Consider the following 27,936-nt stretch of genomic DNA (forward strand, 5'->3'; position numbering starts at 1 on the left):
GTTTATCAGTACATTACAAAAAATAATGAACTTTATCACAATATGCTAATTTTTTGAGAAGATCCTGTATAGCCCAGCAATAAAGTATTGTGAAGGTTTAGCAAGGGATCAAAATGTACTATAAGCATGGCAATTTTATGGGAGTATGTGCACACCTCTAGAGTGACATTAAATATGTGGTGTGATTTATTATATGATCCATGTAATGACACTAATGATTGCATTTGATTATTGAGTACTTAGTATTTGGATTATAGAGTGAAGTGTATAGAGATACATTCTTACATTGTAATATTATGTTCTAATTTGAGGAAATGGGTGTTTTTTATGAATTATATATGTATATATTTTTATTTTTAGTACTCCCCCCCCCCCCCCTTTTTACGTTGCCTGAGGAAGCGGGCGTTAGACCCGTGAAACGCATTGCAGTTACTTGTGGAGTAAGAATAAATTGTATTATTTTGAACAAGTGCGAATTGTCTTCATTGGGGAGGTAAGTCATCCAGTACCCCCCATTTTAGGATTTTAATGTATAGTACTTTTAATCTTCGGGCGCCTCTGTAATTACTTTGAGTATATCATATCCACTAGCTGGATGGGTGTGAACACCTTTTTCTATCTACGGAGAGTGACCTTTTAGCCTGAGCAGGGACAGGCCTAAACTCCCTGCCTGCACGATTAGTGGTTGCCTGGCATTGGCAACCTATATTTGTGAGTATCATTCCTCATAAACAATTGTCACGCAAAGTTTTAACGATATCACACCATTGGGGCTCTCGTTTTTTTCTTTTGTCTTCACAGGATAGCTGAAAAAGTTCGGATTTTCTGGGTAACCCAGATATCCGAAATCTTGCTGAGCAGCACTGACTATTAGCAGTGCTGCTCATCAGGATACCGGATATCCGAATAGACTCGGATATCCGAACTTTTTAGGCCTATCCGATCGGATCCGGATTCCGGATAGCTGGACGGAAATCCGGATAGCTCTATGCGGATAGTTGGTCGCATAACCCGGATATCCGCGGATACCGATCGGATATCCGAATCCGGGTACTGTAACCATGGACATGATGTCCATGACGTCATTCAGCCAATCAGAGCGCTCCCAGCCTAAGCCCAAGCACCCAATCACAGAGGGGAACCTTGGCCAGTCCCTCCTGTATATAAGGAGGGGGGCATGTTAAGAATCTCGTCCTTGCTTTGTGACTGCCACTGAGATAGTTTGCCCAGTGTGTTTGGCTGAAGCAAGTACATTATCCCAGTGATAACCCAGCGTTTTAACACTAAAACACCTTCTGGTTTTACTGTTTTACTGTGTTGTAGTTAGCTTAGCTAGTCTGTGTAATTTGTTAGTGTCAGTCAGTCTTGTCAGTCAGTCTTTCAGCTGCAGCAGCTGCCTGTGCCTGCTACTAGGTCCTGTGTCTTTGTGTGTGCTGTGTCTGTGTGCACACACTCCAGGCTCCTTGCTGCTGGCTGGGCTGCTATTACTACTGCTACTAGGTCCTGTGTCTTTGTGTGTGCTGTGTCTGTGTGCACACACTCCAGGCTCCTTGCTGCTGGCTGGGCTGCTATTACTACTGCTACTGTGGTTTTATATTGTGTAGTTGCAGACAGTGCTAGTACTACAGATTATTGCTGCTGTGCTGCTGCTGAGTGAGCAGTGTCAGTGTGTTTAGTTGTTGTACTCCTGTCTGTCAATCTGCTGATCATTTCCAAGCCCGCCGCCAATAATAAAAGTGCACCAAGTACCCCACACACATCATCTGTGACGTCGACTCATCAGTGACAGTGAGTCTTGTACTATGTCTGGCACTGGCAGTGTGAGACGGGGGAGGGGCAAGGCCAGAAGGAGAGTGAGCAACATTGCGGCCTCTGGCAGCAGTTCTGCCGCATCAGTCATTCCGCCGCTACCCACTGGCAGTCACGCTGCAGAGACGCAGCAGCGTGTTGCGTCAATTTTCAAGCAGGGTCAGCGGCGCAGATTGGAGGAGAAGGACGCCGCGTCTGTGATGCAGCAGATGGCGCATGACGAGGAGCAAGCCAGTGACAGTGAGGCCACCACCACCAGCCCTAGCCCTAGAGAAAATATTCTCAGCAAAATTGGCTTTACAGAAGAGTCTGAGATGCTGACAGTAATTGTTGGGGGGGAGCCCGTCCATGATGTGTCAGCAGAAGAGGAGTTTGAGGCGGGCTCATCATCCCAGCAGTTTTACGAAGGGGAGTTTGATGATGAGGTGAAGGACCCGGACTACCAGCGACCGGAGGGGCATGTCAGCTCTGACTCTGAGGAGGAGGAGTCAGTGTGTATGGCACGCAGGTTGAGCATTGCAGGGATTGGCAGGAGCAGCAGTGGGCATGGAGTACGTGACCCGCAGGCTGCTGCTCCATCTGTCAGTGGCACGACTACCACCAGCCGCACCACTCAACCCCAGGCCCCAACCACCACCGGGAGAAAATCCACAGCAGCATCCCGTTCTGAGCCACGTAAGGGAAAACTCCAATCCCCAATATGGCAGTTTTTCCATCTGCCCTCACTGGATAGCAAATTTGTAACGTGCAAATTATGCCATGTGAAGCTGAGCAGAGGGTCTCACCCCTCCAGTTATGGCACCTCCAGCTTCATCAACCATCTGGGCAATAAGCACAAACCTGAGCATCAGGAATTCAAGCTGCTGAAGGAAGCTGGCGCTGGCCCTTGCAGAGGTCAGAGCACTATAACCAGCTTTGCCACTCCTGCTGACACTGAGGCCTGTTCAGGCAGCCAGTCCTCCTCAGTGGTCTCCTCTGTTCCCTCCTCAGCTTCCCGTGCAAGCCTAAAACGCCCCCACCACCAGACCCTGCTGAGTGACTCTTTTGTGGTCAGGGCTCAGCCTCCCGGCAGCCGTCGCATACGCCAGCTGAACGGCTTGCTTACACGGGCCATGTCCTCCCAGCTCCTCCCGTACTCGTTTGTGCAGGAGGGGAGCCGGATGCGTGCGCTCCTGCAGTGCGCAGCGCCGGATTGGCCAATCCCCAGCCGGCACTACTTCGCACGCAAGGCCATCCCAGCACTGCACTGCTTTGTAAAGGCCAACGTGGAGCGCGGGCTGGATCATGCGCTTGGTGCGCGCGTCCATGTGACAATGGACTCATGGAGCAGCCGGTTCGGGACAGGCCGCTATTTGTCCTTCACCGCGCACTGGGTCAGTTTGGTGGAAGGGGGTGAAGAGGAGACAGCAGCATCATCACCACGGTGGGTGGTGCCACCCCGCAGCAGGGTCAGGGGAAGTGCAGCAGCTTCCAGCTCTGATCCGGTTCCATCCGCCGCCAAACAACCCCGCCTCAGCAGCAGCGTGAAGGCCCACCACTGCCAAGCGCTGCTGCAGATGGTCACGGTGGGCAAGAACAAGCTGACGGCAGACCACGTCTTGGCCAAGCTCCGAGAGCAAGAGAGGAGTTGGCTGACCCCCAGAGGCCTCAGAGTCGGAGAGGTGGTGGCCGACAATGGTGCAAACTTGGTTGCCGCCATCCAGCGGGGAAACCTCACCCACATCCCCTGTCTGGCCCACGTCCTGAACCTAGTGGTGCAGAAATTCCTGCACACCTACCAGGGGATGGACACTCTTTTGGGAGCGGCAAGGAAAACGGTGGGTCATTTTCGCCGCTCGGGTGGTGCCACAGCGACCCTTACAGCCGTGCAGATGGAGCTGAACCTCCCACAGCACCGCCTCATTATAGACGTTCCAACACGCTGGAATTCCACCCTGGCGATGTTGGAACGTCTGGTTGAACAGAGGCGGGCTGTCAACCTGTACCTGGCCAGAGCCACCATGGATGCCAACTTGTTGGGGACCGGCACCACCCACCTCCCAGACATCATCCGCCCTGCTGAGTGGGGAAAAATGCAGCTGGTGTGCTTTGTGCTGGCACCCTTCCTGGAGGCCACCAACATGGTCAGCCGGGACCATGCGTCGCTGTGTGAGTGGTTGACCATTGTGTGCATGCTGGACAAGGCCCTCGATGCTCTGCTGGAAGTGGGAGAGGAAGCCTTGATCCAGCAGCAGGAGCAGCAGCAGCACACTTCACAGTGCACCTCTGTGCAGCAGGAGGAGGATTCGGAGGAGTTGGAGGAGGACTTGGAGGAGTTGGAGGTCCCTGACCTTGAAGAGGAGGGGGCACAGCGGAGTGCAGCTGCAGTAGTGCGGGGGTGGAGAGAGCAAGATGAGGCTCCGGAATCAGAGGAGGACGACAGCACTGTCAGCGGTGCAGAAGATGATAGGTCAGCAGAGATGGCAGCCCTCTTCCCCATGGCAGTGCACATGCTGCAGTGCCTGCGCAAAGACCCAAGGGTGAAGGAGATGAGTGCTCGGGAGGACATCTGGATCACCCTGATGCTGGACCCACGGCTGAAGGGGAAGCTGGCTCAGTTCCTGCCTGTAGGAGGAGACCCTGTGCGCCGAATCAGGGACTTGCAGCGGATTCTGGTTCGGCGCTTGGAGGAAGCCTTCCCCCGGACTCCCACCCCCCCTGCTGTCTCAGTCCAGCCAGCACAGCAGCAGGTGCCTGCATCCAGCATCAGCAGGCGCCCAACAAACCTGCTGTCTCTGACAAAGGCGCTCTATGCCACACCAGTACCGCTGCCTACAGAGGAGGTGCCTGCAGCAGCATCCGGCTCTCAAAGCCAGAACCAGCACCTGACCCGGATGGTGGCCGACTATATGGGGTCCTATAGCGGGCTTGACACCGACACCCCTGTGGACCCCTTGGAGTACTGGGTGAAGCACCTGGATATCTGGGGCGAGCTGGCGCAATACGCCCTGGAAGTGCTGTCCTGCCCGCCTTCCAGCGTTATGTCGGAAAGGTGCTTCAGTGCGGCCGGTGGCGTGGTCACTGAGAAGCGCTCTTGTCTGTCAGGCCAGTCTGTGGACAGACTGACTTTTTTAAAGATGAACGAGGCTTGGGCAATTGGTGAGTTCCTGGCCCCTGTTGTTGGCAAGAGGGGGAAATGAAGTGGCTGAGTGGTTATCACTATGCCTGCTTGCTGCTTAACCACCCTTTACCACCACAACCTCCTGACTCCATCTTCATGAAGCCAGGTTCTTATTTTTTGAACTGTGCCGTGGTACCTGCCATGGTCAACTATGTAAACACAATAGCTGTGTAATTTTTTTGGAGGTGTCTGTGCTGTGCGAGTTGTGGGGAGGCCCCAACTGCGTCAGTACGACCGCTTCCTGGAACCTCTCCTAATTTTTTACTGTGCCGTGGTACCTACAACAGTGCCATGGTCAAATATGTAAACACAATAGCTGTGTAATTTTTTTGGAGGTGTCTGTGCTGTCCGAGTTGTGGGGCCCCAACTGTGGCAGTACGACCGACCGCTTCCTGGAACCTCTCCTAATTTTTTACTGTGCCGTGGTACCTACAACAGTGCCATGGTCAACTATGTAAACACAATAGCTGTGTAATTTTTTTTGGAGGTGTCTGCTGTCCGAGTTGTGGGGAGGCCCCAACTGCGTCAGTACGACTGCTTCCTGATACCACTCTGATGTTGATTGACAGCCATTTTTTTTAGGGGGGGGGGATTTTAAGTCCACTCCCCACATCATCAGTGTTTCCATTTTCAAAATTATGATGCTACATGCCTCATATACCCTAAAAAACCTTTTTAAAGCAATTTAAAGGCCACTTCCGGGATTAAACACGGATATCTGAATCCGATCGGATACTAGGGTCGGATATCCGAATCGGATTCGGATCGGAAAATTTTGAATTCGGATATCCGACCCGGATCGGATAGCGGGGTATCTGGATCCGAATCGGATCCGGATTTTGAAAAGGGGTATCCGAGCAGCACTGACTATTAGTGAGAGCAGGGTCAGACTTGCTGCAGATAGGTAGGGAAAGCATTAGCTAGGCCTGTGTTCTTGTTCCTCACTTGCTGCGAAAGCATCCCAAACAGCCCTAATAAGGTCTAGCACTTTGGTCTCCTGTGGTTTTTTTTTTTTTGTGTGTGTGTGTGACACTCCACAGTCCACTGACACCCAGAGCTGTGTGCACACTACTGCTGTTGCTTCATTAAGTTGCACCCACAGGACCACTCCAGTGCATTATTATTTCACTGTATTCTGATGCTACTATTGCATTTCTCTCAGTGTGAGACACTTCATAGCTCACTGACATCCAGAGCTGTGCATAATGTGATTTCTGCCCTTTAGGGATTAAAACCCGACTTTGCGTCAAACTCCGTAATTTTTGGTGAGACTCTTGGCATGGATCCCCCTGCCACTGTCCAGGTGTTAGACCCCTTGAAACAACTTTTTTATCACTTTTGTGGCCAGAAACAGTCTTTTTAGGTTTTAAAATTCACCTGCCCATTGAAGTGTATGATGGTTTCCATGTTCGCGAACATTTGCGGAAGTTCAAGTTCGCTGCTCGCCAACGGAAAATTCTATGTTCGCAACATCTCTATTCCCTGGTACCACTAGTGTCCACATTAAAATGATAAAGTCTCAGGGGCAGGAAGTGAGGGTAAACCTCCACGCGGGGGGTGTAGACACAAGGTAAAATACCAAAGCCACTCTAACGTTTTTGCACAACATCCAGAAATAAAGTATTTTTTCTTTTGATGGAATTTGAATTCTATATTTTTTAACACAAGATAATCATAAAAGAATCCTATGTTTTTCGTTCTAGGTTATGGATATTTGCCTACAGCTCTATATGGATCTTGAGCGACATCCGCTCCTCCGCATGACAGCCGCGGCTATAATCTTGGACAATAAGCCATCTAGTGCCGTCATCATGACCATAGCCAAATCTCTGATGAAAGAGGCAGACGTGAAGGTTGGAAGCTTCGTCTATTCTGTGATGAAGAGGTTCAGTAAGAGCGTCAGTCCCGATCTTCATGAAGTGTAAGCATGCTCTGAGGGGTCGGTGTACAGTGTGCAGCCAAACCTGAGCGCTAGGGATGGTCGCAAAATTACGTCCGAACGAACATTTCCGTTTTTCTGATCGGAAATAGGTAATCGCCATTCGGTGATCAGATTTCCGTGGAAATCCACTTTACCGCAACTCTGTAATTTTAGCCCAATCACAGAATACGAAAGCGTTGGACGAATCAGAGAATGTAGAAGATTGGATTGCTACGGTAATTATAAACCAATCACAACACTCGGATACTACCGAGTATTTTTTGAGTCTTCTGATTGGCCTAAAATTTTCGTAGTTTTCCGGGGGGAAAAAAGGCCACTCAGAAAAATTAGGCCCATCAGAAGACCCAAAAAATACTCGGATAGATCAGAGTCTTGGGATTGGTCCATAATTATCTCAGCAATCAGATTTTCGATGAAAAATTCTGCATTCTCTGATTGGACTTATGCTTCTGAGTCGGAGGTATTTAGCCAATTAGAGTAACTATTCAGAAGTTTTGGAAAGTCGGAAATCGGAATTGGATATCATATTACTATTGGTATGCCGCGGTAAGGTTAATCTGCATTTTCAGAAATTGGAATTTCTGTGGAAATCCCTAGTGGGCACTACCAAGCTATGGAGCCTTGCTCAGCTGGCACTTAACTAGCATGAGATGGGAACAATTTAATCAAGAAACAAAACTTAGCTCTGACTTGGACTAAATGCTGCATGCACTTTGTCACACTCACACAACACTCTTATCACATGTTTTTTTATCACCTGACAATTTGACAAAGCCCTTTTTAAGGGCGAAACGCGTTCATGTAGGGAATTGTAAATTTAAATGTTTTGTTATTTAGTTAGGATTTTATGTTTTAGAGCAAAGTTGAAATGCAGGGTTATATTCTGCTTTTTAGGGCTGGTTCAGATGGACGTCTGCGTAGCGTCACGTCTGGGGGCGTTGCGGCGGCTGCGCGGTCAGGCTTTCAGTAGCCTTCAGTCGCGTCGTGATGCGGTCGCGTTTTTTTTTCCCGTAGGGGAACATTAGCCGTCGCGGTTGGCCGCTCCCTGGAAGCTACATGTTGCTTCCAGGGGCAGCCCGAACGCTCGCGAAAATCGGGACCCGAACGCCGCGTTCGGGTAAAAGCGCACAAAAGCTCGGTGTAAACGCTCCCATTCGCTTGAATGGGAGCGTTTACCGCGACGGTCCGAACGCTTGCGGTAAACGCTCCGCAAGCGTCCGTCTGAACCAGCCCTTAAGTGGGCTTTTTTAGTCACTTGATTTGGTATTTCATATTGATTACCTAATACTTTTTGGTACATTTTAGTGTTTTTTATTATTATTATTATTATTATATAAAACACCAACATATTCCGTGGCGCTGTGCTAAGTAAGAAACAAACATGGGGTACAAAATAATACAGACAAATGGTATAGACCAATAAACAAAATACAGAGTTGCAGACAAAATGCAGAACCGATACAAAATACAGAATTGGTCATTACAGTGACAAAAGTAACATGATGAATAATGTATAACAAATGCCAAGACACAAAAGGATGAGAGAGCACCGCCCTTGCGAGTTTACAATCTAAAGGCTTAATGTATAGCATGAAGTGGGGATGGCATCAGCCCATAAAAACTTTGAATGCCGGTCAGGACCCTTACGGCCTGGGGGGGGGGGGCCCATATTTATGGTTTGGATTATATGACAAGTGTGGCCATCATGATCTCTCATAACAGCTATTTATCAGGTGCCATAACTTAAAGGGCCAATATCGCAAACAAGTGTAACATTTAAAATAAATGTAAACACATACAAATAAGAAGTATGTTTCTTCCAGAGTAAAATGAGCCATAAATTAATTTTCTCCTGTGTTGCTGTCACTTACAGTAAGTAATAGAAATCTGACATTACTGAGAGGTTTTGGGCTAGTCCATCTCTCCATAGGGGATTCTCAGTTTGATCTTTATTCTTTATAAAGACATTCCCTGAAAAAGATTTATACAATGATGCTGGCCAGCCTTCTCTGCTCACCGCACACTTTTTTTAGCAGTTGGACAGAGCAACTGCCATTCACTAAGTGCTATTAAAAATAAATATAACACTGAGAATCCCCCATGAGGAGATAATCTGGTCTAAAACCTGTCAGTTCTGTCAGATTTCTACTACTTACTGTAAGTCACAGCAACATAGGAAAAAAGTAATTTATGGCTCATTTTACACTGGAAGAAATGTACTTTTTATTTGTGTTTGTGTTTACACGTACTTATAAATGTACTGTTTTTACTATTTTCTCGATAGTGGTCCTGTAACTTCCTTGCGCCTGTTATTATTACCGCCGTAGGCTGTATACCTGCTTGTCCTGCTCCATTTTTATCAGCTGCGTCTGTGTCTGCTACCCCTCTCCCTGCAGCCTGCACATATCGCTGATGTTTTCATATAAGAGGGAGCAATTGAAATTAAATCCCGAGTAACACCTAATCTCTTGATTATAAAACACAAATTGTATTTCAAATTAAATCATATTAAAAGAAACCAATGTCCCTGATTCGGTAATCCCATGTCACAAGCTTGCTTCCTCAACCGTTCTTATAGTTCCTTTTCATCACTTTGTAAAAAGACCTCATATAACTTTCCCTAACTAACTCACAGTAGAGTTTTATCTGTAGTTCTTTATTGCTGGTGCAATGGTCAAATAAGTTGTTATGTAGATAAGGTGAGAAGAATACGTGTGCCGGTGACTGAAATGCTCCCAATTCTCTCACTTGTTATCATTGTCTCAGGGCCGCCATCAGGGCATCACAGGGGGGACTGCTGTATGGGGCCCTAGTGAATGAGGGGCTCCGCAAACAGTGCCACATTGCCACATATGGGTTGCCCATTAATGTGATGAGAGGTGCCAAGAGGCTCATCCAAGAGTTACCTTATGCTGGGAATACACGGTTCGTTTTTGCCTTCGTTTAAACCTTCGATTCGTTCGGTAAACGAATCGAGTGTTGAAAACGTATGTGAAAATAGTCATAATCTCATTATAGTTTCGATTAATAGACCCCAAAAACGAACGACTAGTGATCGAACATGTTTGATATTATCTCTCTTTATCCATCTAATCGAGCCATTGGTAGGCTTGATGGCTGTTCAGATCGATTATATATTCGTTTATGCTAGTCCGTCCCTGTAAAAAGGGATTTTCGTTTCGTTTCTTTGCAGCCTTCGATCATTGGAAAAACGAAACCATCAGAATCGGAAAAAAAACGAAACCGTGGGTGGTGATATTAACCGTATGACCGATTATTTCGGGATCGAAAAGGACAAAAGGTACAATCGAAACGAAGGTTTAAACGAAGGCAAAAACGAACCGTGTATTCCCAGCATTAGTCAGTGATTAAAGTAAACCTGAGACACATGGGAGAAAAGGATTACTTACATGAGGCTCCTTCCAGCCCCCTGTAGTCCGTCAGCTCCCTCCATACCCTTCCAGTCGAATCCGTTGTGATGTTATGAGGACCACACAATCCATCTGGGTTGCGGGGCACTGCGTATGCACTGTTCTGGGCCGTGTGCCTCTTCCATCGTACTCCCATAGCTGGGAGCGTTCTGTTCAAGCGCAGTTAAAGTTTTAACAAAAAGCATGTACACAGAAGGCTCCCAGTCATGGGAGCACTTGAAAAGCGGAAACATGGATGTAAGAGTGTGTTCAGTCCTTCAAAGATTGTTATTTGCCATGCGGAGGCAGAGCAGGTATTGCCTAGCTAATTGTGCAATGTCACTAGGTATTTGGTGTAAGTAACTGCTCTCTTTGCACAACAACGTTATTAAGAGGCTTGCAAGTGCTCCAGGCCAATTAATTTTAGCACATTTTTTTTTATTTCTTATTTGTTAGATTTTCTTGCTTCTAATTAGTACTACTGTAATGTGTATTTATGGCCACTTATCACTAGGGGGCAATGTAAGACAATAAAAGAGAACCTTTGCTTTCGGTTTCTATATTTTCTGCTAGTAGAGAGAGATCAAAGCATTCCATGATTTTACAGCACAATGAGTTCTGTCATAATTCTCAGTCATTTGGCTCTTATGCAACTGTCGCCCATAGGGTTTGGGACTCATAGATGAGCTCATGCAGACTTGTCTCTCAACCGCACCTGAGTGTACTGCTGTTATGGGGGAAGGGGGAGTTAAGGAACAATGGCACAGAGCACAGTGGAGTGGCTTCCAATGAGTGGGATATAGAGGTTGCCATATTTATCTTCTTTTAAACATTGCAAATGGAATGGCTGTTCTGCTGATCTTCTACCTCTAATACTTTTTAGCGATAGACCCTGAAGAAGCTTGCAGATCAGTTGTTTGACTGGATTTGATTGATTCAGGTAGGAAATTCAGACACTACTGATGCATGAAGGAGCAGTGGGACTGCCAGGACACTATTCTTGTTAAAAAATAAATAAATAAATATGTCAGCCTCCAAATCCCTCTAGATTCAAGTGTCCTTTAAGTGACTTTGTGGGACTCCCTGTACACACTTTGGATTCACAAATCTAAATGCCCGCCTTGGCTGAGATATGTCTAATATACGTATGAAGCTTTAGAACAGGGGCAGGGAACCTATGGTGTGGGAGCCAGATGTGGCTCTTTTGATGGCTGCATCTGGCTCACATACAAATCAGTAGGGGTTGATTCACTAAGCTACACTGCTCCAGCAGCACAGCTTAGTGTGGCAGCGCAAGTAAAATGTTCAAAGTAGTGCACGCTACTGCTGTAGCATGCACTACTAACTTACTCGCGCTTCCCCGAAAACTAACAGCTGCTCCAATTGTCCCACTCAGGACCCTGTCAGGTCCAGTGACTTTGTAGAATGAGTTCCCCTTACTTTGATTGGCCCAATAGGCTGCCTGTCACTTGACTTGAAGTGTGGGGATCTCGTACTACAAAGTTAATCAACCCCTAAGTCAGCTAGCTAATTGTACAAGCTGTTAGTCGGTATTTCTCCTGTCTGGCTCTTGGGGAAATTGCTGAAACCCAAGAGAAGCTGAAGACGTGTCTGACATTTCTACTGCCCAGCGAATCAACTGTACATACATCACCATGGCAACAGGGATGTGAGCCCTACTGTCCCAGTTTGAAACCTATTGTATGGCTCTCACGTGATTACATTTTAAAATATGTGGCGTTTATGGCTTTCTCAGACATAAAGGTTCCTGACCCCTGCTTTAGAACTAGCAGGTTTTTAGGAGAAATTTCTAAGGTTTATTTGAATATGAGGTAATTTTAGTATTCCATTCATGTCTACCACAAGTATTATGATGTTCATTTCTTATGAAATCTTTAGCCAAGATGCCTTCTCAGATAATGAGTGCAACGTGTGACAAGTTTTTGCGCTGTGTTTTATGTTATTCAAGCCAGCAGCTCATGAGGAGAGATGTTGCCAACATCTTTAGATAGGTGATAACTTGGTGATTATGTTTATGCGTACAGCAATAATTGCCATTGCGCCTCTCTGTTTAAAAGTTTTGCAGATAATCCCATCCCAGGTGCATCTCTTATTTCTTAATGAGTGCAGCAAGATACAAAAGTAATTTTCATTTTCTTATAATGAGATCCTCCCAGATTAGCTTTAAATAGCAATTGCTGACTCCCGAAAAAGTGTGTGGTCTTACTAAACCTGTACTAGCTGGCCATTTTTACAGCGAAAAGGTCCATACATTTTTGCTAAAGTCATTTATGCATCGACTATGCTATTTTTGATTTCGAGAACCTTTTCACGAAAATAGCTTGTATATTCGTGGTTTCTCGTTTTTCATGAAAATGCAAAAAAAATCTATATTTGTTTTTGTGAAAAATTTGCGGAAAGCACAAGAACGTGGGAAAACGAACTTTTACTGCAGAATTCTTTACTGCGAAAACACGGAAAATGGATCTTTTTATGGCAAAAACGCAAAACAATACACATTATTTTTCATGTCATTTTCACTCGAAAATGGAATCTGACATTATTGTAACCATTTCAGCCCGCGGAAATTTTTCACCTTATGCATCAGAGCAATTTTCACCTCCCATTCATTCGCTAATAACTTTATCACTACTTATCACAATTTATTGATCTATATCTTGTTTTTTCCGCCACTAATTAGGCTATCTTTGGGTGGTACATTTTGATAAGAATTATTTTTTTATAAATGCATTTTAACAGAATTAATAAGAAAAAAATTGAAAAAATTCATTATTTCTCAGTTTTCGGCCATTATAGCTTTAAAATAATCCACGCTACCATAATTAAAACCTATGTATTTGATGTGCCGTTTTGTCTTGGTTATTATGCCATTTAAATGTTGTCCCTATCACAATGTATGGCGCCAATATTTTATTTGGAAATAAAGGTGCATTGTTTCCGTTTTGCGTCCATCACGATTTACAAGCTTATAATTTAAAAATGTTCATAGTATACCCCCTTCAAATGCATATTTAAAAAGTTCAGACCCTTAGGTAACTATTTATGTTTCGTTTTTTTTTTATTGTTTTTTTTTCCCATTAAAAATTTTATTTGGGTAATATTTTGGTGTGGGAAATAAACAGTTAATTTTCAATGTTGTTATATGTGTAAATTGTAATGTAAAAAATATGTAGATGAAGTTTTACTATTTGACCACAAGATGGCCACCTTCAGTTTTTTTCCCTCCTTGTGCTTCTCGCTAAGCGGAAGCACAAGGGGGATGCGGAAAGTTTGACACGCAGAAAGACTGAAGCCTCTTGTAAGAGTGCTTCAGTTTTTCTGTTGGAGACACGGATCGGTGATCGGGAACCATGTTCGCGTGCACTGATCCCAGGGCTACCGGGGACACCACGGGGGCGCGCCCGTGATCGTGCGTGGGAGCGTGCCAAAGCGTGGCACCGCAGCAGAGAAGCCGCCTGCCCTGGACGTGAGCTGCACGTCCGGGCGGCAGAAATGGTTAACGAAAATTAATGCAAAAAGAATATTGGCATTTTCGCTCATCACTGACGATACATCATCACATGAGTAGTGATAATCATAATCAGCTATTTACGATTATGCAAAATATTGTATACAGTTTCGCAATTACGCCCACACGTGACTACGATTTGTAAATTCAATTGATTTTGTGTCATGCATTCATAATTTTCCGTAATTTTCACATAACTTTGTGCTTTCGTTCTGTTAATAGTAAATCCCCCATACATGCTTTGTCACCAAAATTGCTGCATGTGTTACATAGAATAGTGGGTAAAACGCAAAAAAAAACAAACACAATTTTTTTCAAAAAGACCTTGTAGTTTTTGAAAAAATGGATTTAAAAGGCAAAGTAAAAAGGTGAACTGTCTTTTTTTCTGAGTTTAAAAAGCATTTTTCCCTCGCCATTTTTAAGAAGCATTGGACCAATCAAAGAATGTAGAATTTTTGCATCAAAATCGGATTACGACGATAATTTTAGAGTCTTGGATACTACTGAGTATTCCTGAGTCTTGTGATTGGCCTAAAATTTTCGTGGTATTCCGATTACCGTGGTAAAATTCGGCAATCTCTGACTGGTCCAATTCTTCCAAAGCAACTCTGAAGTATTTCGCCAATCAGAGAATGCAAAAAAAATTACAAAAAAACCCCGCAACTTGGAAATTCAGAAATCGGCATTGGCAGAAAGCGATGGCAAGAGCGATTGACAGACCGATGACAGCAAATAAGCCCTCCTGGTTCTCCGATGTTAGGGATTAAAATCTGTAGCTATAAAAACTCAAAGAACTTCATTTTATCTAAGGAAGTAGGAGTGGGTGAAGGATTGAGGGTTTAAAAACAGTTCTGCATGAAGAGACAAGGGAATTGTTGTTGGGCACAGTCCATAAAAACTGACTTGTATTCCAAGATAACGGACAGCACCAGCGGCATAAACAAGGCCAGTGAGTGCTAGGGACAGGTGAGCCAGATGGCTATTGCGCATTCGGTATGCTTCATCATCACAGGCTTGTGAAGCTAAGTTCCTGAACTGAGAGTGCCCTGCCAGGCTGCCACTGCTAGAAGTAAACTATTTGCAGCTTGCCAAACTATAGTGGCTGGATAGCACTAGTTAAAGTGGAATATAACCTTGCATTTCAACTTTGCTCTAAAATTATTTACAGCATATTATATGCAACCAGCATTTTTTTTTTTACTAGACCAGCATTGGAAGGGTTACACACAGAGATTTAAAGTTCCGTGGAGAGAAATGCTGCCGCAGCCGAAGCTTAGATAGATACATTTAAGTAAACACAATGTAACAAGTCTGGAATGTGATACACACTCTGGCTGTGCAGGAGCTCCCGGACACAGAGAGAGAGTGAGTCACATTCTTTACTTGTTACATTGTGTTTACTTAAATGTATCTATCTAAACTTCGGCTGCAGGGAGCAGTTCTCTCCACGGAACTTTAAAGCTCTGTGTGTAACCAGGGCCGGCGCTACCATTAAGGCAAAGAAGGCAGATGCCCCAGGGCCCCAGAGCTTGTAGGGGCCCCCAGTGGCTACAAGAGGAAAAAAAAAATTTCAAATCGGCCTTATAGTTTTTGAGAAAATCGATTTTAAAGTTTTAAAGGAAAAAAAAACACATTTAAAAACCTGCCGACTTTAATGGTTAATAGCAAATCCACCTTAAATGCTAGAAACCCTAAATTTGCAGGATATGTTAAGGAGATCATTAGAAATAAGAGGAAAAACAATTTTTCAAAAAGATCTTATAGTTTTTGAGAAAATCGATTTTAAAGTTTAGACGGAAAAAAGTATAGTTTTAAATGCGGTAAATGTAACTTTTAGTAGCAAACCTAACGGTTGTGTCATTTTACATGTATCAAACGAAAGCGCAATCAATTTCCTGACGGGGTTTCCAGGGGGTCTATACGCAGCCACAGCGCTTTGGCCAGGGATCGCTATACAGCCGCAATATGGCTGTATGAAGATCCCTGGCATTTTTTCCTATTTTCCCAAAAAAAAAATTATGTTTAGAGTGTGGGAATTTTTTTTTTTTTTAAATTATGTGGGGTCCCCCCTCCTGAAACTTTTTAACCCCTTGTATCCCATGCAGGCTGGGATAGCCAGAATGTGGAGCTCTGACCGATTGGGACTTCACACCCTGACTATACCAGCTGCAAAAAAGGTCCCCTAATGCAGATTTTTGTTTGGGGTATATGTTGGGGGGGCCCCCCAGGTTTATTTTGCCCTAGGGCCCCATTGTTGCTTAAACCGGCCCTGTGTGTAACCCTTCCAATGCTGGTCTAGTAAAAAAAAATGCTGGATGCATATAATATGCTGTAAATAATGTTTTAGAGCAAAGTTGAAATACAGGGTTATATTCCGCTTTAAGGGCTCTGCCTGACCTGAGTTCAAATATTTTCAGCACCTATTAAGTAAGGAGACCTTGGGCAAGACTCCCTAATGCTGTAACTCCCTATTGGGTGCCCTCTAGTGGCTGCCTAGCAAGCGCTTTGAGTCCGATAGGAGAAAAGTGCTGTACACATACTGGAATTATTATTTGCAGCTTTTAGTTTTATACTCACGCCAAAAAGTAGCATGTCAATCTATAAAATAACATTTGTGCTCTTTGCAAGCAAAGAAATAAAAATTGTTGAGACTGAATTATTTTTAATTAACTTATATGTTGCATACAAAGTTTTAAAACAAAACAAATAAGGGAACCTATTCAATTAACTTTTCTCAGATTTTTTTTTCACACAGGAGATGTATTCACACCCCATCAATAAATAAAAAAATAAAAAAACGTTTAAGCTTCCAGCAAAGAAAGAAAATATTTAAAATAAGTTTGATATTACTTTTATGCTACTTTTCAATCTATAGGTGCTGAAAGGCTATTTTGTGGACAAGATAAAAAATAATCTCCTGAGAGAAAACTCCGGAGAAAATTTAAGTTTAAATGAATAGGTGCCAAGAACTGTCCATCTGAAAATGGCGCCTGAGAATAATGGCGCACGGTGTTGCCGCTAATCAGTTTGTCGCTTAGCGCTATTTAACGTTAAAGCCTTATTTAGCGTTAACACACAGAACCCTCTATGTACCTATCCCTAACCCCTAAACCCCCCTGGTGGTGCCTAACCCTAATCACCCCCCTGGTGGTGCCTAACCCTAACCACCCCCCCGGTGGTGCCTAACCCTAAGACCTCCCTGGTGGTGCCTAACCCTAACCACCCCCCCCCCCCCCCGGTGGTGCCTAACCCTAAATTTACCCTGGGGGGGCCTAACACTAAATCTCCCCTGGTGGTGCCTAAGCCTAACCTTGACAGTGTTACATTAAATCCATTCACCGTTTTGCAGTTAAATAACTTCTGCAGTTTGGCTTATGTAGGTTAGCTATTGATAAATAACGTTACTTTGCACAATAACGTCTGTTGTTTGGCATATGAATGGCACTATTGATAAATAACATTACTGTGTGCCGTTTTTCTTCTTTTTTCCCTGTGCGCCATTATTATGCAGTACTAACGATAAATAGCGATGAACGTATCTTTTTAATGCGGCGCCATTTGTATGCATAGGCGCTGTGCGCCATTATTCACTGATCCAGCCAAGGGGCGAAGGGCCTGATGCACTAACCTGAGGTAAAATTGGCATGTGCAACAGTAGCACACGACAACTGGTAGTGATACCAGAGGGCATCAGGCCCAAGATAAGATAGTTCATGAGAAAAGTTTCATGAATGGATGTCTATAATCAGTGGTATAAATTCAATTCATGGGCCTCCCCAGCAAAATGTTGAACCCCTCCCCCACCAACCGAATGTTCACACTCCTTCCCTTATCTCCCCTTGATACTCTTCATGTCCTTAGGGTGCATCTCACAAGGGTCATAAAACAGGTGCGGCCATCATGATCTTCACTCCCATAACAAGTGTAGCCACAAAAACACCTGATCCGAAGCATGGTCCCCTGTGTAGAATGAAGGGAAGGTTAGTAGTTTGGCCCCTCTGAGATTGCAGGTGGTGCTCTTCTCTAGTTAGTTACGCCCCTGTCTATATTATAACTATTCAGCACCAAATAAACACTCATTTTCTGAACTTTTAATAGCATTTGTCTCATCTTTTTACAAATTTTTGTTCAGTGGGAACTGACAGGGCCCGTTCTCTCATCAAGCAAAGTGAACCATTTGCATCAGGTATAGAGATTACAGGGGAAGCATGTTTGTACTGTGTTTATACTAACAGCATGCAGTCAGAGTAGGAGGAGAAATGAGAGGAGAGCGAGATGAAGAGGTCATCATTGGGGAAAAGCAGCTTGTTGTGCTGTGTGAGGTGTCTGAAAGTGAGTGCGGAGGGGGGAGGCAGGAGAGCAGGACGTGTACGTTAAAAAGGGGCGCTGGGAAAAAAGGGCGCAGGGTTTTAAACGATAAGCATGGATAACGTTTAAAAATGAATTGTACTGTATTTCGTTTAAAATTAATGTTTTATAAAGTTATAAATCATTAAATAATGTGCATGAAATCGGCAATTGTAAAAACGTTAATCTTCCGTTTAAACATTGAAACGTATAATAACGTTTACAAAAAAATTACTAAGTAACCCTCCCTGTACCTACCCCTAACCCCTAGACCCCCCTGTTGGTGCCTAAACCTAAGACCCCCCTGTTGGTGCCTAAACCTAAGACCCCCCTGTTGGTGCCTAAACCTAAGACCCCCCTGTTGGTGCCTAAACCTAAGACCCCCCTGTTGGTGCCTAAACCTAAGACCCCCTCTGTTGGTGCCTAAACCTAAGACCCCCCTGTTGGTGCCTAAACCTAAGACCCCCCTGTTGGTGCCTAAACCTAAGACCCCCCTGTTGGTGCCTAAACCTAAGACCCCCTCTGTTGGTGCCTAAACCTAAGACCCCCCTGTTGGTGCCTAAACCTAAGACCCCCCTGTTGGTGCCTAAACCTAAGACCCCCCTGTTGGTGCCTAAACCTAAGACCCCCCTGTTGGTGCCTAAACCTAAGACCCCCCTGTTGGTGCCTAAACCTAAGACCCCCTCTGTTGGTGCCTAAACCTAAGACCCCCCTGTTGGTGCCTAAACCTAAGACCCCCCTGTTGGTGCCTAAACCTAAGACCCCCCTGATGGTGCCTAAACCTAAGACACCCCTGATGGTGCCTAAACCTAAGACCCCCCTGATGGTGCCTAAACCTAAGACCCCCCTGATGGTGCCTAAACCTAAGACCCCCCTGTTGGTGCCTAAACCTAAGACCCCCCTGTTGGTGCCTAAACCTAAGACCCTCCTTAGAGATCACTGTATTGTGTGTAGAATAATGTTTTAAAAACAGTAAAGGATAACATATATTACAATTTACGTTACGTACTGATCGCTTTGTTTCGTGAATAATAATGTTTTACAAACACTAAGGGATAACTTTTAAAATAATGTTTTATTGAAATAGGAAACGTAAATTATCACAAGCAGTTATAAAACATGAAAAATCTTCGGGCGCCGTTGGTAAACGTTATTATTCTCGGGCGCCCTTTTTTCCTGTTCGGCGCCCAGTAAACGATAATTATTATGGGAGTGAAAGGCGGCGCCCGAATTGTCCACTAGCCACCTGCGCCCTTTTTTACTGTTTCCGAGCAGCACTGCCGCAGTGTTTCATTTGCCTTGCACAGCAGAAGGGAGGAGGTGACACTGCTGTCCTGACTGAGGGTGAGCAGTGTGTTTGTCACAGACTCACAGCCAGCCAGTGTGCTTTTGTGTTGAGCTGCAGCCTGTCTTGTGAGTACATTAAATGAAGAAGAGTAAATTGTCAGGTGCTGTGCAATATTCCAAATTGAAGGGGGGAGAGGGGTGGAGGGGGTGCATCTTCACAAGTTTGCCTCAAGCAGCAAACAGTCTATAACCAGCCCTGGGAACCTAAGGTTAATTATAGAGATAAGGGCCCTTGTTCAATTCACTTTTTCTCCTAGGTGACAATTTCACACCTTATCAACAACATTTTTAAACCACCAGCAAGCAAGGCAATACTGAGGATAATCTTGATAGTACTTTTTCAACTACTTTATTGTACTTATTTAATTACGGAGTGTTAAAAAGTTATTTTAAAGAGCATGTGAAAAAATATTATCTAGGAGAAAACATGAACTGAATAAGGGCCTAGTGAGAAATGGATAAAAAAACAAACTGCTCCAATGTCCCCTACAATTCTGAGTATACAAATCACTTGGCCACCTCCAGGAAAATGTCGATTGACACTCATGTCTGCATGGTAAATTCTGTAGATCCACAGCTGATGAAAGTCCTGCGGCTAGCTAAGACCAACCTAACTGATTTTTTTTTTCATTGTCAGGGCTGCTGTCTGCAACATGGCAGTCACATTCCTAAAGGCCAAATATGAAGACACAAGAAATCAGTTTAGCAGTGGAATCTACTATGATACATTTGCAGGTAATGAATTTATAGTAATAACAATTTACATGGGCATCAAATGGTGGCATTTTAAATAAAAAAGGGAGGAGCAGGAACAAAAAAAGGCGCATGCGGCAAGTGGACTAAATGAGCGCCGCCATAGGGGCCAATACAAAATAGTGGTTTTGGGCACCAGAGCGGAAATACCGTTATTCTGCAGTGCCATATTTAACTTTTTTTTTTTTTGTGCGGTGAGATCTTCACAGCATGGCTGCTGGGGAGGGGGAGGGGGTGTTGCAATGTTAGTAAGGTAGTTTGTGTGTGTGTGTTGTGTGTGTGGGGGGTGTGGTTAGTTTTAGGCACTAGGTAAGTAGTTTTGCTGGTAGGGGTTCGTTTTAGAAATGGGGTAACTGGTTAGGGTTAGGCAGCAGGGGGAGGGTTCTGTGTGAGAGTAGGGTAGGTTTGGCCATAGTGAAATATTGCAATTTAAAGTCAATATTCTACGTTTTTATCGTAAAATATCGGTATTTAAAAACAATATTTTACTAAAAATGTTAAGCCCCATACACACACTCAACAGCAGTCTTTTATGCAGCACAATTATCAAACAACTTTTGTTGTGAAACAAGTTGAAACAACCCCCAAAAAAGCTGCTTGCTATTGTTCAAACAACTGATAAGACGTCAATCCAACTGTTGGATTGACGTCTTATCAGTCTTATCAGTGGTGTGAACAATAGCAAGCAACTGTTTTTTGGTTGTTTCAACTTGTTTCACAACAAAAGTTGTTTGATAATTGTGCTGCATAAAAAGACCGCTGTTGAGTGTGTGAATGGGGCTATACTGTGCGCCTTTATTTCCCTGCACCTTTATTTGATGTATGCAAAAAAAAAAGGGAACCTGTATAGAGAGGGATATGGAGGCTGCCATATTCATTTCCTGCTGATATTTATGGCTGCAGTAGTGTCTGAATCACACACATGAAACAAGCATGCAGCTAACCCAGTCAGATTTGTCAGAAACATCTGATCTGTAGGCTTGTTCAGGGTCTATGGCTAAAAAAATATTAGAGGCAGAGAATCAGCAGGACAGCCAGGCAATGAGCATTGTTTAAAAGGAAATAAATATGGCAGCTTTAATATTCCTCTTACCTTGGTTCCCTTTAATATATTTCCTTCTCTGATGAGTTTTTTTTTAACCTCATTGCCCTAAGAAAACTGGGATAGGGCTGGTGCACACCGAGCGGGTTTTCAGGCGTTTTTGCAGCCGCTTGCGGCTGCGGACACGCTAGAGTAATGTATTTCAATGGGGTGGGTCACACCAGAGCGGGAGGAGTTTTGCTGAAACGCATACTCCCAGATTGCGGAGGCGTTTCTGCCTCCCATGTAAAGTATAGGAAATACGCAAACCGCTCTGAAACATGTCTGTTCAGAGCGGTTTTGCAGGCGTTTTTGTTGCAGAAGCTGTTCAGTAACAGCTTTACTGTAACAATATATGCATTCGGCTACACAAAAAAACACTACCCAAAACCGCAAAATGCTAGCTGAAACGCTTCAGAAAATTAAGAAAAAGCGTTTCAAAATCTGCTAGCGGGTTTTGGTGTGCCCCAGGCCATAGTAAGAGTTTCAATGAGTAAAATTAGTATCTTCACTTTGCAGGAAAAAAAAATGTCAGAATGCAAAATTACCAGAAGATGCTTTGAAATGAATAGAATGGATACGCTAATATGACTTTGATTGTTTGTAATTGATGAGTCCCTGCAAATGTGCTGGACCATTGTAAAACGAATATATATAAAAAAAAAAGACAATTTAGGAAAACAGCACACAAAGTGCAATTATAAAAGAAAAACATAATACACAAGTTAATGCAATGTCACATACATGGAGATTAGTAATGCTCAGTGAGATGCAATTATATCACGTCCCAAATTATTATGCAAATTATATTTTTCTCTGATTTTCCTGATTTTGCTCAAAACAACCAATCAGAATCATTGATCTAGGCCAGTGATCTGCAAACTTGGCTCTCCAGCTACAACTACAAGTCCCACAATGCATTGCGGAAGTCTGACAGCCACAGTCATGATTCATAAAGGTAAATGCACTGTGGGACTTTTAGTTCCTTAAAGTGAACCTCCAGACTAAAAATCTACTCAGCAGCACTGGAACGGCTTGGTGTTTCTTAAAAGTGAACCAGAGACGAAGCACCCTCATGCATTTTACCATATATTTCAGTGGGAACATTAGAGAAAACACCTACTTTGCTGTCTGTTTCATTTTTAACTGTTCAGCTTGCTTCTAATCAACCCTGATAAAATCCCAGACCGAGCATTCAGTCTGGCTTTGCTATAATGACTCAGCTATAATGATTCCTGAGCAGAGCTAGCAGGGGGCAGGCTTGAACTTGAAAAGACATGAGAGAACACAGACTCAGCTATAAAAATTCCAGAGCAAAGCCAGACTGAATGCTCAGTCGGGGATTTTATCATGGCTGATAAGAAGCAAGCTGAACAGTTGAAAATGAAACAGAAAGCAAGGTAGGTGTTTTCTCTAATGTCCCCATTGATATATATGGTAAAATACATGAGGGTGCTTCGTCTCTGATTCACTTTAACAGTTTCACAGCATCAGAACTTTTTTTTTCTTACCCAAGCTTCATTTTCAGCTGCACAGAAGCTAAGCTCCGCCCCATCAAAGAAATCTGCCAGGGCATTTTTCCCCGGATGCCGTGCAAAGCATGATGGGATTTCTGATGTTCTCGTTGCCTAGTGCGCAGCTGGGAGGGGTGATCAGGACACAGGACAGTTGGAACTGTGTCTCATGCTCCCTGTCACCTCCTTTCAACCAAAAAGATGGCTACCCCCATGAAATCACAAACATTTGCCTGTTCTTTTAAAACAGGGTGGGTAAGAGATTATATTACCTATCTATTTTAATTAACATCACTTATGTAACTTAATGACAATATGTTTGTTTAGGCTGAAGTTCCCCTTTGAATGCTGAAGAGCCAGGTTTGCAGGTCACTGATCTAGGCCAGAGCTGTGCAACTTGCGGCCCACATCTGATCAGCAGGAGCTCTTGCTGCGACAGTGATGATCATACCAGCTAATTACGATTACATAAAAGTTTTATGAACATTTTCGCAATTACGCCTATAAGTAATTAAAATTGTTAATTCAATTGATCTTGTATAATCATTTGTAATTTTGCATGAATTTTCGCATCATTTTTGTGTAATTTTGTGCCAACTTTGGCATTGAATAGCATGCAATACATGCTATTGTGACCAAAATTGCTACATATGTTAAGATGAATATTGGGTAAAAAGACAAAAAAAATAATTTTTAAAAAGACCTTGTAGTTTTTGAGAAAATCAATTTTAAAAATGCAAAGAAAAATGTTTTTTAAACTTAGAAAAATGATAGTGTAAAAACCATTTTTCTTAGCATTTTCTCAAAAACTACAATCTCTTTTTGAAAAATTCTTTGAATGACTTGTACCCACCATTCTTAACATATGTAGCAATTTTGGTAGCAATAGTTTGTATGGGGACATTGCTTTTAACGTCAGCACAAAATTACACAAAAACGAAGTTAAGAAATTAAGCGAAATTACAAATTATTACAATAACATGCAAAAGGAATTATGATTTTCTCCCAAAATCTTACTATTCCAATGTGCAATTGCAAATTACAATGCTTAATACGCATAGGCGTAATTTCTGCTCATCACTAGGCCTATCTATTTGTAGTTTCACTCCTCTTCCTCTGATCCCTCTTTCTCTATGCTCGGGTTTGTCCATCGTGAAGCCAGATTGCTGCTGCATGGCTCTGTGGTTCACTTGGGGCTCGACCTCACCTCCCTTGAAGACAGAACACTCCTGCATGGCTCCATGGTCTCTCATGGTTTGCTTGGGGAGGGCACCCCCTCCCCCTGAAGTCAGAATGCTGCTGCATGACTCCGTGGTCTCTGTGGTTTGCTTGGGACTTGCCCCCTCCCAAAGTTAGAACACTGCTGCATGGCTCCAGAGTCTCTGTGGTTCACCTGGGGCCCTGCCTTAAAGTCAGAACACTGCTGCATAGCTCCGTAGTCTCTGTGGTTCACCTGGGGCCCTGCCCCCCCACCCCCTAAGTCAGAGCACTGCTGCATAGCTCCGTAGTCTCTGTGGTTTGCTTGGGGCAGGTATGCCTCTCCTCCCACCCGAAGTCAGAATGCTGCTGCATGGCTCCGTGGTCTCTGTGGTTTGCTTGGGCTAGGCACACTCTCTCCCCCCCCCCCCCCCCCCCCAGAAGTCAGAACGCTGCTGCATGGCTCCGTGGTTCTCCGGGCTCTGCCTCCAGCTGCAATCTGTGCACAGGCTCTGCTTCCTCCAGACCAAGGCTCCCAGGAATTTGGACAGCACTGATCTAGACATAGCCCCATTTTTGCACCAATACTGCTCCAGTTTCATTCTCGGCTCTCCAATAAATGTTTACCAAAGTGCATAATGGTAAATTCTACGGATGTGATAGACCCGTGCCAGATTAATCTGCCGGTATGTGCGGCCAGCACAACACTAACAAATGCTTCTTTTCCTTCCTCAGATTCACTGATGTCAGGTCTGGAAAGCCTATTTATGATAATTCACAACCCCAGCGGAGACGCTATTCCAGTCGGCATTCTCGGCATACTCAAAACACGTTTCATGGGCGTTTTTACGGAACTCTTAAAGGTACAAAAAAAAATGAAAGAGAGAAGAAAATGTCTTCGTCCTTCTACCAAAGACATAAAACATCCTTTCTGTTATTCACCACCTGCATTTCATTGTTACATATAGATCGGCTATCGCGCTGAAGGTCTTCAGGAATTATTGATGAACCAAGAGTTCCCTGGAAGCGCGTCGTCGCACAGTATAAAGAAAAGTATGGAGATGCTGAAGAAGGTAGGGGGAAGAATTGCGTACGTTAAAAAAGGGCGCCGGGAAAAAAGGGCGCAGGGTTTTAAACGATAATCATGAATAACGTTTAAAAAAAATTTGTGCTATATTTCGTTTCAAAATAATGTTTTATAAAGTTATAAATCATTAAATAATGTGTATGAAATCGGCAATTTTAAAAACGTTAATCTTCCCTGTTTAAAAAGTGAAATTTATAATAACGTTTTATAAAACATTAATAAGAATTTTACTAACGCTATACCTAACCCTACTCTCACACAGAACCCTCTCTGTACCTATCCCTAACCCATAGACCCCCCTGTTGGTGCCTAAACCTAAGACCCCCCCCCCTGGTGGTGCCTAAACCTAAGACCCCCCTGTTGGTGCCTAAACCTAAAACCCCCCTGGTGATGCCTAAACCTAAGACCACCTGGAGGTGCCTAAACCTAAGACCCCCCTGGTGGTGCCTAAACCTAAGACCCCCCTGGTGGTGCCTAAACCTAAGACCCCCCTGTTGGTGCCTAAACCTAAGACCCCCCTGTTGGTGCCTAAACCTAAAACCCCCCTGGTGGTGCCTAAACCTAAGACCCCCCTGTTGGTGCCTAAACCTAAGACCCCCCTGTTGGTGCCTAAACCTAAGACCCCCCTGTTGGTGCCTAAACCTAAAACCCCCCTGGTGGTGCCTAAACCTAAGACCCCCCTGTTGGTGCCTAAACCTAAGACCCCACTGGTGGTGCCTAAACCTAAGACCCCCCAGTGATAAGCATTAATAACGTTTTAAAAAAAATATGGTGCGGTTTTTCGTTTAAAAATGTTAAAAAAAAAAATTGTACGGTTTTTCGTTTAAAAGTAATGTTTTAAAACATATTGTACTGTTTTTCGTTTAAAAATAATGTTTAAAAAATTATAAATCATTAAATAATGGGTAATCATAAGAAGCAGTTATAAAACATTAAAAGTCTCCGGGCGCCGCTTTTAAAACGTTATTTTTCTCCGGCGCCTTTTTTCCTGTTGGGCGCCCATTAAACGATATTTATTATGGGAGTGAATGGCGGCGCCCTTTTTGTCCACCTGCCTCATGCGCCCAAATTTCCATTTCCAATTATCCATACTACACATACAATGCATTATATCATAAGTTTTCTTTTGCATCAGTGTCAATTTAAGGCATAGGCCTTTTGTCGAATAACACGCTGTATATATCAATTATGCTAATTCTATAAGGTCTCCCACAAGGCACTGTAGAATAACACAGAAATTCCTATTGGCCGTTTTCGTGCAACAGGCTTTCACTGTGAATAGGAGACTGGTTCGAGCCGGCATCTAGAGAAGTTATGATCAATTTTCTTTTTCGATTTGTCATTTATTTTCTACGGAGAAAAATGCAGCGGGGGAAATGAGTCTCTGAACCAACAAGAACAGAGTTAGAGACCTTGGGGGAAAGATATTTACTCTGGTGTCTACCTATAGCTAAAATATTGCTACTAAGAAAAATGTGTTATTATACACAAGCATTTATCAGAATCTGAATCCCTCACTCAGCATTATCTTTACCCGTCAAGCATTGCTGTGTTGTCTGCTGATTTAAGTTATTGCCTCTTTGAGACACCGATTGTTCTGTTGAGAGGTAGAGATGGGCCGAAGTATTCGCTAGGCGAATCATTCGCTGCAAAGATCACATATTCGCATTCCCCTCCTCAGGCAAATACTTGGTGGATTCAATTCTCCTCCTATAGATCATCATTGAGCTAAACTTTGACCTCACAGCCAGCAGACACATGGCAACCACTCAGCTAGCACCCCCTCCTGGACCTTGCACCGCCCTATAAAAAAAACAAGATGGCAGCCATCTTAGACTCATTCTGTGGCTGCTGTGCGAGCAAGGACAGTGTGTTGCTGACAGGGAGAGAGTTAGTTAGGCCTGTGTTCTGTGTCCTCTCAGGGCAGATTCTTGCTGCTATCACATTGTCCTGAACAGCTAAGCCCTTCTTAGGGCTGATACATTGTTTGTCTGGCAATTGTATTGCTCTTCTGTGGCCAGTGTACAAGGTAGCTGTTGAAGTTTTGGAGACAGGTCTGCGGGTCCTAGTAGTCTACTAATTATAACCCACCTTCACACCACTGCTGGCATCTAGTATCCACTGGCCCCTGTGTAAAACCTCAGTGCTGTAGGAGACAGGTCTGCTGGTCCTAGTAGTGCACCGATCATAACCCACCTTTACACCACTACTGGCATATAGCTTTCACTGGCCCCTGTGTAAAACCTCAGTGCTGTAGAAGACCAGACTGCTGGCCCTAGTAGTGCACTGACCTAGAGTGACCAGATTTTTGTGGGCTCAACCTGGGACCGGGCTGCGGGGGAAGGGGGGGGGCAGGGGGGAGGGTCAGGTGGCGGGGCTGACAGACGGGGGGCTGCGGCGTGCCGAACAATGGGTGTGGCCATGACATTGTATGGGCGGAGCTAACGTAATGATGTAACAGCGAGGCATAAGAAAGCAGTGTTTACACCATGATGTGGTCAAACGAGGATTCGCATCATGGGTGTGCAGAAACTGTGTGATGCTATTTAATAGTATACCGTAACCGCAAAGCAGCAAACATAGCCAACTATGACTATTAAATAATAAATGCAGCAACAGTTACCCCGGACATCACAAAATAAATGCAATGGGCAACATGTCAGCACAAAATAAACGCAATGCGGGAAACATGTCAGTATAAAATAAACACAATGGGCAACATGTCAGCACAAAATAAACGCAATGCGGGAAACATGTCAG

At 44.1% G+C, this 27,936-nt stretch overlaps 1 protein-coding gene across 1 annotated transcript in view; it reads left to right on the forward strand.

Moving 5' to 3' along the window:
• The window catches only part of LOC137522040 (vitellogenin-1-like), a 337,455-nt gene that overhangs the window by 201,172 nt on the left and 108,347 nt on the right, over positions 1-27,936 (forward strand). Inside the window, exons 13-16 of the mRNA XM_068242060.1 lie at positions 6,673-6,890; positions 20,182-20,279; positions 24,825-24,952; positions 25,058-25,162. Coding sequence (XP_068098161.1) covers positions 6,673-6,890; positions 20,182-20,279; positions 24,825-24,952; positions 25,058-25,162 — 549 coding nt within the window. The remainder of the gene's footprint in view (positions 1-6,672; positions 6,891-20,181; positions 20,280-24,824; positions 24,953-25,057; positions 25,163-27,936) is intronic.

Source organism: Hyperolius riggenbachi, chromosome 6 (assembly GCF_040937935.1).
Source record: "Hyperolius riggenbachi isolate aHypRig1 chromosome 6, aHypRig1.pri, whole genome shotgun sequence".
Classification (NCBI taxonomy): Eukaryota; Metazoa; Chordata; class Amphibia; order Anura; family Hyperoliidae; genus Hyperolius; species Hyperolius riggenbachi.